The sequence below is a fragment of the Capra hircus genome, chromosome 11, assembly GCF_001704415.2.
Source record: "Capra hircus breed San Clemente chromosome 11, ASM170441v1, whole genome shotgun sequence".
Taxonomy (NCBI): domain Eukaryota; kingdom Metazoa; phylum Chordata; class Mammalia; order Artiodactyla; family Bovidae; genus Capra; species Capra hircus.
In genome coordinates, this window is record NC_030818.1 from 14,957,114 (window position 1) to 14,973,081 (window position 15,968).

Below are 15,968 nucleotides of genomic sequence, written 5' to 3' on the forward strand. Positions count from 1 at the left end.
GAAAGAGATAAATTGAGAGAAGATGCTAAAATTAGAGATTTGCTATCAGAAGAGCATGCTCTAGAGAGAAAGCCAAGGATGTGGCTTTCAGTGTTTGCTGGTGCCTCAGAAAAATCAAGATGCTAGTGTAGTCAGTCACACACAGGGCTGTGCGAAGAGATCAGTCATGGATCCCGCCAGTCATCTAACCCTGAGCCAGGAATGAAGAAAGTTGTGTGATAGTGCTAGCATAGTCAAAGAGGGAGATGTGATGATGAAAGCAGAGGTTCAAATGGAGCAGCTGAAAGCCAAGGAATATGAGTGGTCTCTAGTAGCTGGAAAACACAGGGAACCGACACTCCCCGAGAGCCTCCAGAAAGAGCATTGGGTAGTTAGGATCCAAAGCTCTGATTCCAGCTCCATAAGATTCTTAGATTTCTGACCTCTAAATCTTGCAGATAATACATTTATGTTGTTTTAAGTCAGTAAGTTTGTGGTGATGTGTTACAGCAAAGCATATAGGAAATGAATACAGATTTTGGTGTGTACTCCTTTTAGGATGTTTTTGTCTGGTTTTGGCATCAGGACAATACTGTCCTATAGAATGGGTTGGAAATATCTAATATTTCATATTAAGAACTGTTAGATGGGTTTTTCAATAGATTAAACACTTAAAGATTACAAAATTAGTAGAGAATCTATGTCAGAAGAAATAATCCAGACTGAAGCATAGAATGTGTAAGGAATGAAAAGAACATGACAACTATATGGACATGTAGCTAGAAGTGAAAAATTCTGATGTGTATTTATGGTCACAGAAAAAGAGTGAATTGAAACAAGGACAGAAACAATACTGAAAGGAAGAAAAATTTCCAAAACTGATAAAAAAACCTCAATCTGAAATTCAAGAAGCCCCCTAAACTCCAAGTAGGATATTCATGCCTAACAACATTAAGATAAACTACTTAAAAACAAGAGAAAAGTTTAAAACCAGCCAAAAAGCAGTAAACCCATTTCTTTCAAAACTGTAACAATAATTCTGACAACTAACCTTTCATCAGACACCTTGGGAGCCAGGGAATTACTTCTTTGAAATGTAAAAAAAAAAGTCTGCCATCCTAGAATTTTATACCCAATGAAGAAGATTTTGGACATTGTCCTCAACCACCACTACTCTTTTCATAAAAGGTAAATTGGTAATATAGAATAGTAGGTTTATGATGAACTCTCCTTATATATTAAGTCTGCACAGACTATCTTTCAAAAAAAAGAAAAAAGAAAAAGCAATTGTTTAAAGGCTCTTGAGAGGGACGAAAAGTAGGCACCTGTTGGAGAGGATTTAAACATGAAGAGAATAAAACCACACTGGGTAATACTAATCTTCTGAGACTACTCCTCAGTCTCTGTGGGGTGAGATGATAGAACTCATGCAAAAGCTGTAGAGGAGTTTGGTTCTTCCATTCTGGCTGGAGATTAAAAGGGGGGAAATTCAGGAAGAAGGGACCCATAGTTGGGGTACTCCAAATTCTGCACATGAAGTTTTGCACAACTGTAGCTGGCTCCTGAATACTTAGGGTTCTTGAGAGAAAACTGGAAGGCTGAATGAACTGTCCAGACATGTCAGTGTCTATCCCGCATAAAAGAGACAGAATTTGTAATTCTATTCCTTCCAAGTTAGAGGTAAAAATCTTCAGCTTTTCTATTGAAATTTCAAATGAGTCGCACATTAAAGAGTATAGATGACATCCCGGTAATCAGGGACTCACTTGAAAAATAATGGTAAAACTACAACAGACTTTAATAAGTTTATAAAAGCTCCATGAGTTTAAGATTGACCCACCAGTAATTTAACTGTTTTCTAATACAAAGCTAAGCCATTTTCCAATATAAAACTGACCCACTAGTAATTTGACCATTTTCTAAAATAAAACTAAACTCTTAATTATAAAAGTAAGAGTTATTATAACATCTCATCAATAATTATGATGTATAATTAAAAAATAGACAGACATGGAAAGAAAGAAGAAAATGTTACCTGTGGTTAACAATAAGTCGGTGAACAGCTGTTACTCACATTTTGCCAGTTGCCCCACTAATGTTCTGAAGGAGGAAAAGAAAAAAAGTCACTTTCTTTGGCATGGTTTGAGGAAGATTGTGGTCATAGATTCAATTCAGGATCATATTGATATATTGCATTTAGTTGTCTCTAGTTTCCTTCAACCTGTAACAGTTATGTTGTATTTGTTTTTCATGACTGTGACACATGGATGAGTACAGGCTAGAAAGCTTATCTATGTATGTAGTCATATATGTGTGCATGCTCAGTTGCCTCAGTCATGTCCAGCTCCTTCCGACCCTATGGACTGTAGCCCACCAGGCTCACCTGACCATGGGATTCTCCAGGCAAGAATACTGGAGTGGTTGCCATGCCCCATGTCTCCTGTGTCTCCTGCATTGCAGGCAAATTCTTCACCCACTGAGCCACCTGGGAAGCCTGGTCTCATATATATGTGTATATACATGTGTTTCCTAGATTTATTTACTTACAGAGCATGGAGTCAGACTGCCTTAGGCAGTGTGTACATACCTGTGTCCCATATCTGCTGTGTAAAGTATTATTTCCACTAAATGAAATTAGTGCCCCTTGGAAAAATTCTAAGATTCAGGCAGAGAATATACAAGATGAGCCTAGATACAGAAGTCTGCTTTAAGGGGGTTCCACTGACCAAGCCTGATTCTACTTGGTCATGAGAAAAAATGATAGTAACAGATTATTACTTGCAGAGTAATTTTAGAATTAATTAATAATTAAATTAATAATGAATGAATTAAATTAATAAATGAATGAAGAAGAAGGAAATGTTTTTGTGTACAGTTCACTGCCAACCAATAAATGTAGAATTAATGAAAGAATTAGAAAACACCATTTGGCAGCTACGCTAATTATTATTTCTTGCAAACATTGTAAAAATGCTAACTCTAATGGTCAAACTTGAGTGGGAAATAAGGTATTTACATAGTCTAAAAACCTCTGTCTACAGATACTTAACTAATTACAAAGGAGAAAATAGTAACTTTCAGAGTAGAAATATTTGGCATATACCACCATACTCATGGTATATTGTAACTCATTTTAAAAAACATGTCTTTTTATTGATTTAAAAACTTTTTAATTTCAAATTTGAGTTTAGTTGATTAACAGTGTTTCATAGTTTCAGGTGTATACCAAAGTAATTCAGTGATATATCCTTTATTGATTTTTATATTCTTATATTTTAAAGAGATCATTTGAATTCAGGCCTTTACTTTGAACCTGATGTTGAAACATACAAATAGCCAAACAAAATTGTTTTTACTTTAGGTGAGTGCTCCAGTTGTAACATCTACCACTCAGGAAAAACCAAAGGATAGTGATCAGTTTGAATGGGTGACTATTGAACAATCAGGGGAATTAGTTTATGAAGCGCCAGAAACCATTGCGGCTGAGCCTCCACCTATCAAGTCAGCAGTACAGACCATGTCTCCCATACCTGCCCATTCTTTGGCTGCTTTTGGATTATTTCTTCGGCTTCCGGGTTATGCGGAAGTGCTCCTGAAAGAGAGAAAACACGCCCAGTGCCTTCTTCGCTTGGTTTTGGGAGTGACAGATGATGGAGAAGGAAGTAAGTGGTGAATGTTACTAATAAAATTTAATGTAGGTGGGTTGTGTGAAAGTAATTCAGTTGTGCTTACGAAACTGCCACTCATCTTTGGAGGCATTTAAAGATGAAGAAAATATTTATATCCTGCCATCAAGTAGCTAATTGCTACAGTAATAGCAATGAGGAATGTCTATACACATATAGACTTAACAAGTTATAAAAAGCCTTGAGAGAAGTACAGTATTATGGAGACTTACATGTGTGAGATTATTTTCTTATGAATAAAATAGCCTTATAGTTTTTAGTGGGCTCTTGAAGGAAATCATCAGTTGTAGACTGAGAATGGTTATTTCAGAAAGAAAGACTGCTTTGAGCGGTGTTGATGTGCTCATGTTATATGAGAGGGCAGATGAAATTTGCATAAAGCAGCACAGAGAACTCATTTAAAAAGCTGTTATTGATAACAGATCATGGAAAAGCTTCTTAAGACCTTCAGATTTTATTGTGAATAACAATTAAGATTTATTAAAATACGTTAAGTGATGTAGTGATGTGATGAGAATCTTTAAAGAATTTTTCTGTGAATCTGGTAACAGTATTTAGATGAAGGAGAACAGAATGAAGAAAATATAATAATAATGTATTTTATAATATAATGATATTAGAGAGAATAATAACAGAAAGCTATGATGGTTATTTCCATTGGGCTGACAGCTTTGTTAATAGAAGGAAACAAAGAAAAATCATAGGGTGGTAGCCTGGCAAGTTTTTTTTTCATTTGGTTTACCTCTGGTTCTTCAGGGAATGACCATTACATTTGAGAATCAGAATTTTTTTTCATGTTATTTTAAAATCACGTGGTTTTGATTAGAGGTGATGTCTTTCACATACTGTTTAGAGAGTATGCAGTGTTAAACCCTGTACAACAAAGTACATATAATCCAATAAAATTATATGAATTTATTCATGAATCCTTTAACTTGGAAGCTACCAAGTGTTGTGTATGTACTATATACTTATTTTAATAGAAATTTCTAATTGCTTGAGCTAATTTTTTTACATAGCTAGAGTGTAAGAACCAGGGTAATTTAGGAGTCTTACTATGAGACAGTCGATATAACCCTAAACTGAAAAGGAAAAGAATTGTCTTTAGGCCATTTCAGACTATTTCTAGAGAATAAACAGTAATGTCTATTAAAAAGCGTAATTTTGATATATCTTTTTGCAGTGGTTGTTTCATCTGCCATTCATGTAGAAGTGTTTTTTGTTTGTTTTGTTTTACATTTAACACTCTGTAGCTAGAACATAGTAGAAAACTTTATTGCAAACAAAACAAAATTGTTTGACTCTTGCACTCATGGTTGAACCTACTTCCAGAGCAAGACTTTCATACTCTTCTAAGGAAGTTTTAATGCTGTGTTTTTAGTTCTTAGTTTTTGGTTTAAATTTTTAGATTATAATAATTTTGACAGTCTATAACAAGTATCTATATTTCAACTTTCTTTTGGAGTTTATATATTTGATGTCTTTTTGGACACTATTATTAAATATTAAGTATTTAATTTCACTTATGGTATTTTTTGTGGCTTTTTAATAAATATAAAATTTTATATTGTCATTATAAATTTGTGAGCTTCTGTGTTGTTTATTATTGTGGTTTTAAATATTTTTTAATTTTGAGTTCTCTTCTTTTAATCTAGGTCATATCTTGCAATCTCCATCAGCCAATGTGCTCCCAACCCTTCCTTTCCATGTCCTTCGTAGCTTGTTTAGCACTACGCCTTTGACAACTGATGATGGTGTGCTTCTCCGGAGGATGGCTTTGGAAATTGGGGCACTCCACCTCATTCTTGTCTGTCTGTCTGCTCTGAGCCACCATGCACCACGAGTTCCAAACTCTAGCCTCAATCAGACAGAGGTAGGTTCAGTTTTAATTCTTTAGATCATGAAAAATTGTTAGATTCATGGAGTACAGGCATAGTTTTTTCTGAAGTAATTAGTATTTCAGAGGCTGGGGGCGCAGTTTGTTTTTTTGGGTTTTTTTCCCCCCCCTAAAACAAATAAACAAAAAGATTATTTAAAAGAGGATAAAATGAATTGTTCTCTTCTTTCTTAGGCTCTTTCAGAAAGCCTTAAGTTAATCCATCTACTTAAACAAAAAAGATGTTATAGCTTAAAAATCATTTCCATTTACCAGGATACACTGAGTTTATACTGTGATCCCTTTTCCTTTTTGAAGGTTCTAGTCGGTACAGTAAGGTTCTAGTCAGTGTAATAAGACAAGAAAAATAAGAAAAAAAGAAAAATTGACCCTGATTGTTTTGAGATGATTTGATTGTATTTATAGAAATTCCAAAAATAAATAATGGCATAAGTGAGTTTAATGAGGATATAATTTCCAGTTTCAATGTATAAAAATAAGTCATTTCTGTATACTAGCAACAAACATAAAAAGAGCTTTTTAAAGATGTCCTTTAGAATAGCATCAAAAATAGGAAATATCTAGAAATAAATATGAAAAATATATGTAAGACCTCTCATCATAAAATATATAAAACTTTGTAAAGATACTGATTAATTAGACTTTAATAAACTGAAGTCTCTGTCCATGTTTACCTCTCATGAAGTAGAAAATACAACATTTCGTTAGTATTTCTTCCCAAATTGATTCTTTTTCTTTCTTTTTTTTTTTTTTTTTTGCTCAGTTTGCAGCATGTGGGATCTTAGTTCCCTGACTAGAGATAGGACCCTTTGCCCCTGCAGTGGGAGCATGGAGTCTTAACCACTGGACCAGGGAAGTCCCACCAAATTGATTCTTAAGTTTGATGGAACTCCAGGTTTATTTTGGAGGAAATTGACAAGCTGATTGTAAAATTCATTCAGAAACTCAAAGGGGCAAGGACAGCCGGAACATTTTCAAATAAGAACATTGTATCTAGTAGTCTCATATTTTGAAACTGTTAAGCTATGATATTTACAGAAGGTTAGATTGAAGCCCAGCAGACAATAGAGACATCTACATGTATAGAGTTTTCTGATATTATGACAGAGGTGACTCTGGAACAAAATGGTGATAGGGTCAGTTACATATGGAACAAAAACAAATCTTTAGACCCTGCTGTGCTCTAAATGCAAACATTAATTCTAACTGGATGGTGAATCTAAGTGTATATAGTATGTTCAACATACAACAATACTGTTTTACCAAAAAAAGTAAGAGATACCTTTATGATCGATCAGTCCCAGAATTTAAGAGAGTAAAAGGGCAAGCCACAGAATGGGAGGCTATATTTGTGTATATCTGATAAAGGACTTATATCCAGAATATTCAAAGAGCTTCCAAAATTTCCAAAAGGAACTCAAACCAATTTTCTGTAACAACCTAGAAGAGTGGGTTGGGGAAGGAGGTGGGAGAGAGGTTTAAGAGGGAGGGGACATATGTACACCTATGGCTGATTCATATTGATGTTTGACGGAAACCAACACAATATTGTAAAGCAATTATCCTTCAATTAAAAATAATTAAATGTAATTATTAAAAATGTTTCCCAAAGGAAAAAGCCGACAATGAGATAGAAAATAGCAGATGAAAAGCTTGAATGGGTGCTTCATCAGAATAGGCAAACTAAATATTCAATAAATGTGAAAGGGTGATCTATTGCTTTAGTTACCAGAGAAGTACAAGTGAAAACCTTTAATACTGAGTATACATCAATCACAGTGTGTAAGATTTCATACTTGTCCCACCATACTTGTAATAATGTAAAGGCAACAGAATTTAATACAATAAGTAATGTAAAAAACAGTGGAGTGGGCAAATAAGCTGTAGTCTATTATGTAATAGAATACTAGAAGGTAATGAAAGTAAACAGCTGCAGCCAACTACATATAACAGAACTGATGAGTTTTATAATCACAGCTAACAAGCTGGATATAAAGGAATATATGCATCATGATTCCACTTACATAATGTTAAAAATAAAAAAAAATAAGTTATAGTGAGTAGAGTTTCATGTTTATGTGGTAAAGTTTTAAAGAAAAGAATGGAAGTCATGAGTAGAAAGATCAGGATTATAATTAGTTTTGTAGAGGAATGAGGGTGTGAGGGAACAAGGGCAATTTCTTGCTTGCAGTGGTTTAATTCTTGACCTGAATGGTTAAGTTGTTTTCAATTCATTAAGCTTTACATACTTGTTTTGTTTTCTTTCTGTAAATATGTTATACTTTATATTTAGGAATGTTTCTTTAAAAATTAATAGCTGTTTTTTTCAATAACCCTAATTATTCTAGTGGTAACAGTTTATTTTATAAAATGTGAAAGATGGAATTATTCAGTCATAGATTCATCCAACTCTACAGATCAATTTATGAAAGTATTGTTTGTATATAATATTCTTTCTTAAAATGTTGCTATTAAAATACTTGCAAAGTACCCTGAAATTAATACTTAAATGCAAATATTTTAATGAAAATTCTTTAAAGGAGGATTCTTATTACAGAATTAATTTTATAGTCAACAGTAATCATAATAAGAATTGACCTTTACTGAGTTTGAGGTTATATTAATAAACCAGTGGTTCTCAGTCTTTTTTTTTTAATTTCTCTACAACATTCACGTTTTTAATATGTCCTCTATCCCCAAAAGAAATTTTTCTGCACATCATATTCTGAACAAAAAAGAAATTGAGAAGAACTCCTTCTAGAAATAGCAGCAGACTTTCTTGCTGTGATTGAAGACATGACAGCCATTGCAGAGCCCTAGAAGATCTGGCTCCTGTCTCTCTAGTCCTTTCTCTGCTTTCTCTGTTTAACTTTGAGTCATTGACTCTTTAGGCCCTTAGATGCTTTACTCAACCTATTCCTGATAGATTATTTTAAATACTGATAAAAATTTCTTGTATTTATTCTTAAATATAAGCGTTTGCCCCCCATTTTTCCCTCCCCCTAACCTTGATAACTACCACTTTGCATTCCGCTCTAAGTACTCTGGATATTTCATAAAAATGGAATCATACAATATGTTACCTTTGTAACATTGTCTGTCTGCTTGAATTAGCATATTTTTTAGACTCATCCACGTAGCATGAATCAGTACTTAGTTATTTGTTATGGCTGAATGATATTCCATTGTATATATATGCCATAGTTTGTTTATCCATATAACCATTGATGGGCTTTGGGGCTGACTTTTTGACTGTTGTGAATGGTCTTACTATGAACATTAGTGTAATATATTTGAATATCAGTTTGCCTTTTTTTTCCCCCCTTTGGATATATATACCTAGGAGTGGAATTGCTGGGTCTTATTGTAATTCTTTGCTTAGTTTTTTAAGGAATTGCCAAACTATTTTCCATAGCAGCTAAACTATTTAAATTTCTACTGGTAATTTGAGGATTAATAAAAGCAAATAGTAATAATTCTTTTCTTTTTGTTATAAGCCACAGGTATCAAGCTCTCATAACCCTACGTCAACAGAAGAACAGCAGCTCTATTGGGCCAAAGGGACTGGGTTTGGAACAGGTTCTACAGCTTCTGGATGGGATGTGGAGCAAGCCTTAACCAAGCAGAGGCTGGAAGAGGAGCATGTTACCTGTCTCCTGCAGGTATATTTGTAAAGTTGATATTCTCAATGATAATAGTTCATCTTTTTTTGTGTGTCTGTGTTGATTTTTAAGTTTTATTGGCCTTATCCTCAGCTACTGAGGATGAAAAATAAAAGTTCATTTTTTTATGAACTTTTTCATGAATTTCATTTCATTTATTTTAATGAAAAATAAAGTTCATTTTTAAAATGAGAAAACATTCTCCCTGCCCTCAGTACATTTAATATACTAGGTAAAGATTGCTCTTTAGTGCTTGCAACTCTAAATTCTTCTCTCTTAGCCGCTTCACTGAGAGGAAAGTGACAAAGGTGAAGTTGTCCAGTAACAGGAATGTATCATATCTGCTTTCTTCTTGTCAACTTCTCATCTAAACTGCTGTATCTGGACTCTTCTTTTTTTAAAAAATATTTATTTATACCTTTCTCACATTGTGTTGCATTTTCTAGAATTAGGGAAGGTGAACTAGTTTATAAAGTTTTTAATGCAGAAATGAGAAAAGTAGGTTTGTAAAGATGAGCTTTTGTTCCTGTATCAACTACTTGACTAAACTTAGGGTTTTGTTTTTTATTTTTCTGAGCATTAGTTAAGTCTTTGAGCATTATTTTTGCAGTTCTAGAATAAGCTTATTCTCATATAGACTTCTAAGATTCCATCACCGTCAACTATAAATTAAACCTACTCAGTAAAATAAATAAATCCGAGAAGGAAATGGCAACCCACTCCAGTACCCTTGCCTGGAAAATCCATGGACGGAGGAGCCTGGTAGGCTACTGTCCATGGGGTCGCGAAGAGTTTGACACGACTTCACTTTCACTTTCACTTTTCATTTTCATGCGTTGGAGAAGGAAAGGCAACCTACTCTAGCGTTCTTGCAAGTTGCAACTAAGCTTTTAAGTTCATGTTCTTAGGTGGGTTGCTTCTATATGTCTGATCATAGCATTGTACATCACCATGAGAAACATACCCTCTTTTGAAAATGTAAAGGAAAAAAAGTCTCATTTTTAATACCTGTATTATGAAGCATTGATTGAGTTGAAAGTATATACTCTTCATATTCAGATTGAACATCTAACATAAAATATGGGATTTTAAGTTTGTGAAGCTAAAACTCAGTTTTAAATCCAAGGATTTTTATTTTTAGGTTCTTGCAAGTTATATAAATCCTGCAAGTGGTGCTGTGAATGGAGAAGCTCAGTCATCTCACGAGAGCAGAGGACAGAACAGTAATGCCCTTCCTTCTGTACTTCTAGAGCTTCTCAGTCAGTCCTGCCTCATCCCTGCCATGTCATCTTATCTGCGAAATGATTCAGGTAAATCACGTTGTAACTGGTCCTTTCAGTATCTTAGTGGGCGAGTACTTTTGTTCACTTATTTATCATTGTCACTTTAAATAATAAGGTGGATTTTTTCTTTTAATAACCTGTAACTGAAAATGATAGGGTAAAGGCTAACAGCTTCGTGACAATACTGTGATCCAAACATGGTTAACTGAAATTCTGTGTGTTTTTAATGTTTTTCTTAAACATTAGAATTGCAGACCATATTTTTTTGAAGAAAGGCAGACAGATAAACTATACAAGTTTGTAGATACTTGACAATGAGTATTAGTTTTTACAAGTTCAATTATGAAAGTACCTTAGGTAGATACTTTGCAGTATTCAACTGATGATCAACTGAAATTGCTTTTTTATTTCTTTGGTTGTGTAATTATCTTCCAGAAATGTATCCTTTTCTTAAGTAGAATAGAAAGTTTATGTTTTATGTAAACTCTCATTGACATGCAGGTATTGCCAAGAAAAATAAGCAGTTGGCATCTCCTCATTTTAACCAAAATGTATGTTTATTCACTTTTTTAAACTATCTGCTCTTCTTCTTGTATTTGCTTTTATTCATATTCTTAGTCATGAAAATAGACACACATTCAGTTAGATTATTAAGGAAGAATAGGTAAGGAAAGCAATGGGAATGAATCTTACAGTCTGTTTTGATGCTTGGTAGCAGTTTAAATGCAATTAGATGGGTGGAAAATGTACTTATATTTGAGAAGGGATTACTGCCGCTATTCTTCACCTTCAAAATATTATTGTGCTTCCAAACACACTATTTCTGGGACTTCCCTGGCAGTCCAGTGGTTAAACCCTGCACATCCCAATGCAAAGAGTGTGGGTTTGATCCCTGGTAGGGAAACTAAGATCCCACAAAGCTCCTGGTGCAGCAAAAATTAAAAAACAAACAAAAAACACACACCATTTCCCAGCCTACCTCAACTTCTTATAAAAATGTTGGTGTTATATTGAATTGGTGTTTTTAGATTGAGCTGTTTGATCCATTAGATTTGTCTCTTGAAAAAATAGATATCAAATGTACAATATATTTTTTGGCATTTTACATTTGGCACTGTAAACACTTAAGTACTTCAGATCGGTGCCAAAATTTAATAGTAAATCATTTAGGAAAACTGAACAGAGTAAGATAAGGTTTCTCTTTGTCTCCTTCCACATTGTTAAAATATTAATCCTTTCACTTTCAAACTGTATGACCTCTCAGAAATTTTTAATTTTGTCTTGTTCTGAAATTCAGTCTTTGTGTAACACTGGGCTTTAATCTTTATGGTTTAGAGTCAAAAGAGAAATCTGGTATTACTTTTATTGTTTAAAATAATCTATTCAAGTAGGTGCACTTTCTGGTAAGTGTGTATTTTAATAAATAAGCTTTGATTCTGGTAAATATATGGAATTATAGTGAATTAACTATTCACTTGTAACTATTTTAGAAATTTAATGTTTGACTTTCCTTTGTGATTATTTTCCTAGAGTAAAGAAATTTAGATATATGCTTGAATCTGGTACTGTGTCCAGTGGTATAATTTTAATTGATAGATTTATACTTGAATGTGGTTGCAAAAATAATTTTGAAATTAGATTTTAAGATAAATATAAAATAATGAACTAAGTAAAGTATGTCATCAGATAATTGTCAGAACACCTCTTAAATTATGTTTTTAGTAATCAAAGAAAATTTTTTGGAGTTGGGATATATTCTGATCCATCAGTTCAGTTCCGTCGCTCAGTCCTGTCCGACTCTTTGCAACTCCATGGACTGCAGCACACCAGGCTTCCTTGTCCATCACCAACTCCCAGAGCTTACTCAAACTCATGTCCATCGAGTCAGTGATGCCATACAACCATCTAATCCTCTGTCGTCCCCTTTTCCTCCCACCTTCCCACCTTTCCCAGCATCAAGGTCTTTTCCAATGAGTCAGTTCTTTGCATCAGGTGGCCAAAGGATTGGAGGTGCAGCTTCAGCATTGATTTCCTTTAGGATGGACTGGTTGGTTCTCCTTGCAGTCCAAGGGACTCTCAAGAGTCTTCTCCAACACCACAGTTCAAAAGCATCACTTCTTCGGCACTCAGCTTTCTTTATAGTCCAACTCTTACATCCATACATGACTACTGGAAAAACCATAGCTTTGACTAGATGGACCTTTGTTGGCAAAGTAATATCTCTGCTTTTTAATATTCTGTCTAGGTTGATCATACGTTTTCTTCTAAGGAGGAAGCGTCTTTTAATTTCATGGCTGCAGTCACCATCTTCAGTGATTTTGGCACCCTCCCAAAATAAACTCTGTCACTGTTTCCATTGTTGCCCCATCTATTTGCCATGAAGTGATTGGACTGGATGCCATGATCTTAGTTTTCTGAATGTTGAGTTTTAAGCCAGCTTTTTCACTGTCCTCTTTCACTTTCATCAAGAGGCTCTTTAGTTCTTCACTTTCTGCCATAAGGGTGGTGTCATCTGCATATCTGAGGTTATTGATATTTCACCCGGCAATCTTGATTCCAGCTTGTGCTTCATCTAGCCGAGCATTTCTCATGATGTACTCTGCATATAAGTTCAGTAAGCAGGGTGACAGTATGCAGCCTTTATGTACTCCTTTCCTGATTTGGAACCAGTCTGTTATTCCACATCCAGTTCTAACTGTTGCTTCTTGACCTGCATACAGATTTCTCAGGAGGCAGGTCAGAGGGTCTGGTATTCCCATCTCTATAAAAATTTTCCACAGTTTGTTGTGGTCCACACAATCAAATGCTTTGGCATAGTCAATAAAGCAGAAGTAGATGTTTTTCTGGAACTCTCTTGCTTTTTTGATGATCCAATGGACGTTGGCAATTTGATCTCTGGTTCCTCTGCCTTTTGTAAATCCAGCTTGAATATCTGGAAGTTCTTGGTTCCTGTATTATTGAACCCTGGCTTGTAGAATTTTGAGCATTACTTTGCTAGCCTATGAGATGAGTGCAAGTGTTCCGTAGTTTGAACATTCTGATCCGTAGTTTTGACAAGCAAGGTATATTGTTTAAGTATGCCCATTTATAATATTCTAAATAAGAATTATTTATTTCAGGGAAATAAAGCTTCACTGCTTATGTAAATTACCAATTTTGGTTAAAATATTAATTTTAAAGTGACATTTTAGTATCTAAACAAATAAACTTCTTGGAAGTTAGTAAAATTTTTATTTTATAAAATTAGTCTAAAGTCCATTTTCCAGTTTTGTCATTGATCTGTAGAATATTATTTTTGACCATTTGGAGATTTGGGATAAGGAAGAGTATCCAATATAGGACTTTTTTTTGTCTTTCATGATATGATGACATTGTATAGACTATTTTATAGCGTATCCAGCAAGTTATTTTTGAAGTGTGAGAGCAGTGCTAATAACTTTGTGTAAGGCATTGTATTCAAGAAATGGCTTGCTTATGTTGCTATCATATAGTATACAAAAACACAAACCTAATGTAATAGGCTCTTTCGAGAGCCACACTGAACTATAGTTAGCCCTTGGAGATTACTTCCAGGACCCTCCACGAAACCCAAAACCTTCTGTTTATTCTGTGAATGTTTGATGTATTCTTATCAACCTTATCAGTTCACTCTGGCAGGTGACATACCACTTTTCAAATGATCTAAGATTTTTATTTTCTCTTCAAAACATAGCACTTTATGTTCCCTCTTAGCCTTTGAGATGTTGCTTTGACTACTTAATTGCTTTTTAGGAGCCCCCTTTCCCCTCCACCAAAGAAACAAAAGGGTGCTCAAAACACAGGAAGTGAATGAGGGAGAGGCTAACAATGCTCAGTACCAACCTTGTGCTGGTCAACTATATGTAACAGATTTAGTAACTTTTTAAAGTCGAATTTGTGCAGATTTTACCTTCAAAGAACTTAATTCAAAAAGCTGAATCTATAAAATAGTTGTTAGACAAATTATAAAACAGTAAATTTGAAGCCACAGCTTAGTAGGTAACTGAAACAAAAAGTGATTTATATCTTTGTATTAGACTCTTTTATCTCTAGTATCGTTTTTTAAAAGAATGATAAAAGCCTCTAAACAGAGAAAGTGCTTATTTTTATGAATTTTTTTACTAGATAGGAAGATCCTCATATGAAATATGTGTTCATTTTAGTTTCTCCTCCCCATATTCTGACTTCCTTTTGTTGTAGACATGTTATTTTGAAAATTGCTTGTAAACTATGATATACAAGGACCATTTTTCCTCCAGCTGCTGTTATGCATGCCTTTGAGTAAGCCGTCAGTTACCCCACTGGCCACTAGATGGCGGTCTCGTTTCATTGCCAGAAATTGAGCTCAGCTCAGTTCAGTTCAGTCGCTCAGTCCTGTCTGTCTGTGACCCCATGGACTGCAGCACGCCAGGCTTCCCTGTCCATCATCAACTCCGGAGCTTACTCAAATTCATGTCCATTGAGTCGGTGATGCCATCCAACCGTTTCATCCTCTGTCATCCCCTTCTCCCGCCTTCAATCATTCCCAGCATCAGGGTCTTTTTCAAATGAGTCAGTTCTTTGCATCAGGTGGCTAAAGGATTGGAGTTTCAGCTTCACCATCAGTCCTTCCAGTGAATATTCAGGACTGATTTCCTACTGGTTAGATCTCCTTGCAATTCAAGGGACTCTCAAGAGTCTTCTCCAACACCACAATTCAAAAGCATCAGTTCTTCAGCGCTCTGCTTTCTTTATAGTCCAACTCACATCCTTACATGACTACTGGAAAACCAAAGTTTTGACTAGACAGACCTTTGTTGACAAAGTAATGTCTCTGCTTTTTAATACGCTGTCTAGGTTGATCATAGGTTTTCTTCCAAGGAACAAGTGTCTTTTAATTTCATGGCTGCAGTCACCATGTGCAGTGATTTTGGAGCCCCCAAAAAATAAAGTCTGTCACTGTTTCCATTGTTTCTCCATCTGTGTGCCGTGAAGTGATGGGACCAGATGCCATGATCTTTGTTTTCTGAATGTTGAGCTTTAAGCCAGCTTTTTCACTCTCCTCTTTCACTTCCATCAAGAAGCTCTTTAGTTCTATTCTTCAGTTTCTGCCATAAGGGTGGTGCCATCTGCATATTTGAGGTTATTGATATTTCTCCCTGTGATCTTGATTCCAGCTTGTGCTTCATCCAATCCAGCGTTTCTCATAATGTATTTTGCGTATAAGTTAAATAAATACTTTACAGTGTGAAAATGAGAAATAGCAGGTGAAATGTTAGAGTCCCTCACCCTCATCTTTCTCATTCCCATTTTGGAAAATGAGATGTTCCTGTTTTTAGAAAACAGCACCACTGATCACATTAAATCACTTGCCACTAATATAGTAGAACATAGTAGAATATAGTAGAACATTCCAGGAATGTTATCAAGTGTTACAAAATCTTTGCCTTTTTTGTGCTTGTTT

At 34.8% G+C, this 15,968-nt stretch overlaps 1 protein-coding gene across 6 annotated transcripts in view; it reads left to right on the forward strand.

Moving 5' to 3' along the window:
• Positions 1 to 15,968, forward strand: part of BIRC6 (baculoviral IAP repeat containing 6) — a 210,165-nt gene that overhangs the window by 142,778 nt on the left and 51,419 nt on the right. For all 6 annotated transcript variants that reach the window (XR_001918779.1, XM_018055092.1, XM_018055093.1 and 3 more), the window contains 4 exons: positions 3,341 to 3,641; positions 5,321 to 5,538; positions 9,060 to 9,224; positions 10,366 to 10,534. Coding sequence is in view for 5 of the 6 variants with exons in the window: in XM_018055092.1 (XP_017910581.1) it covers positions 3,341 to 3,641; positions 5,321 to 5,538; positions 9,060 to 9,224; positions 10,366 to 10,534 (853 nt within the window). In the remaining variant the exon portion in view is untranslated. The remainder of the gene's footprint in view (positions 1 to 3,340; positions 3,642 to 5,320; positions 5,539 to 9,059; positions 9,225 to 10,365; positions 10,535 to 15,968) is intronic.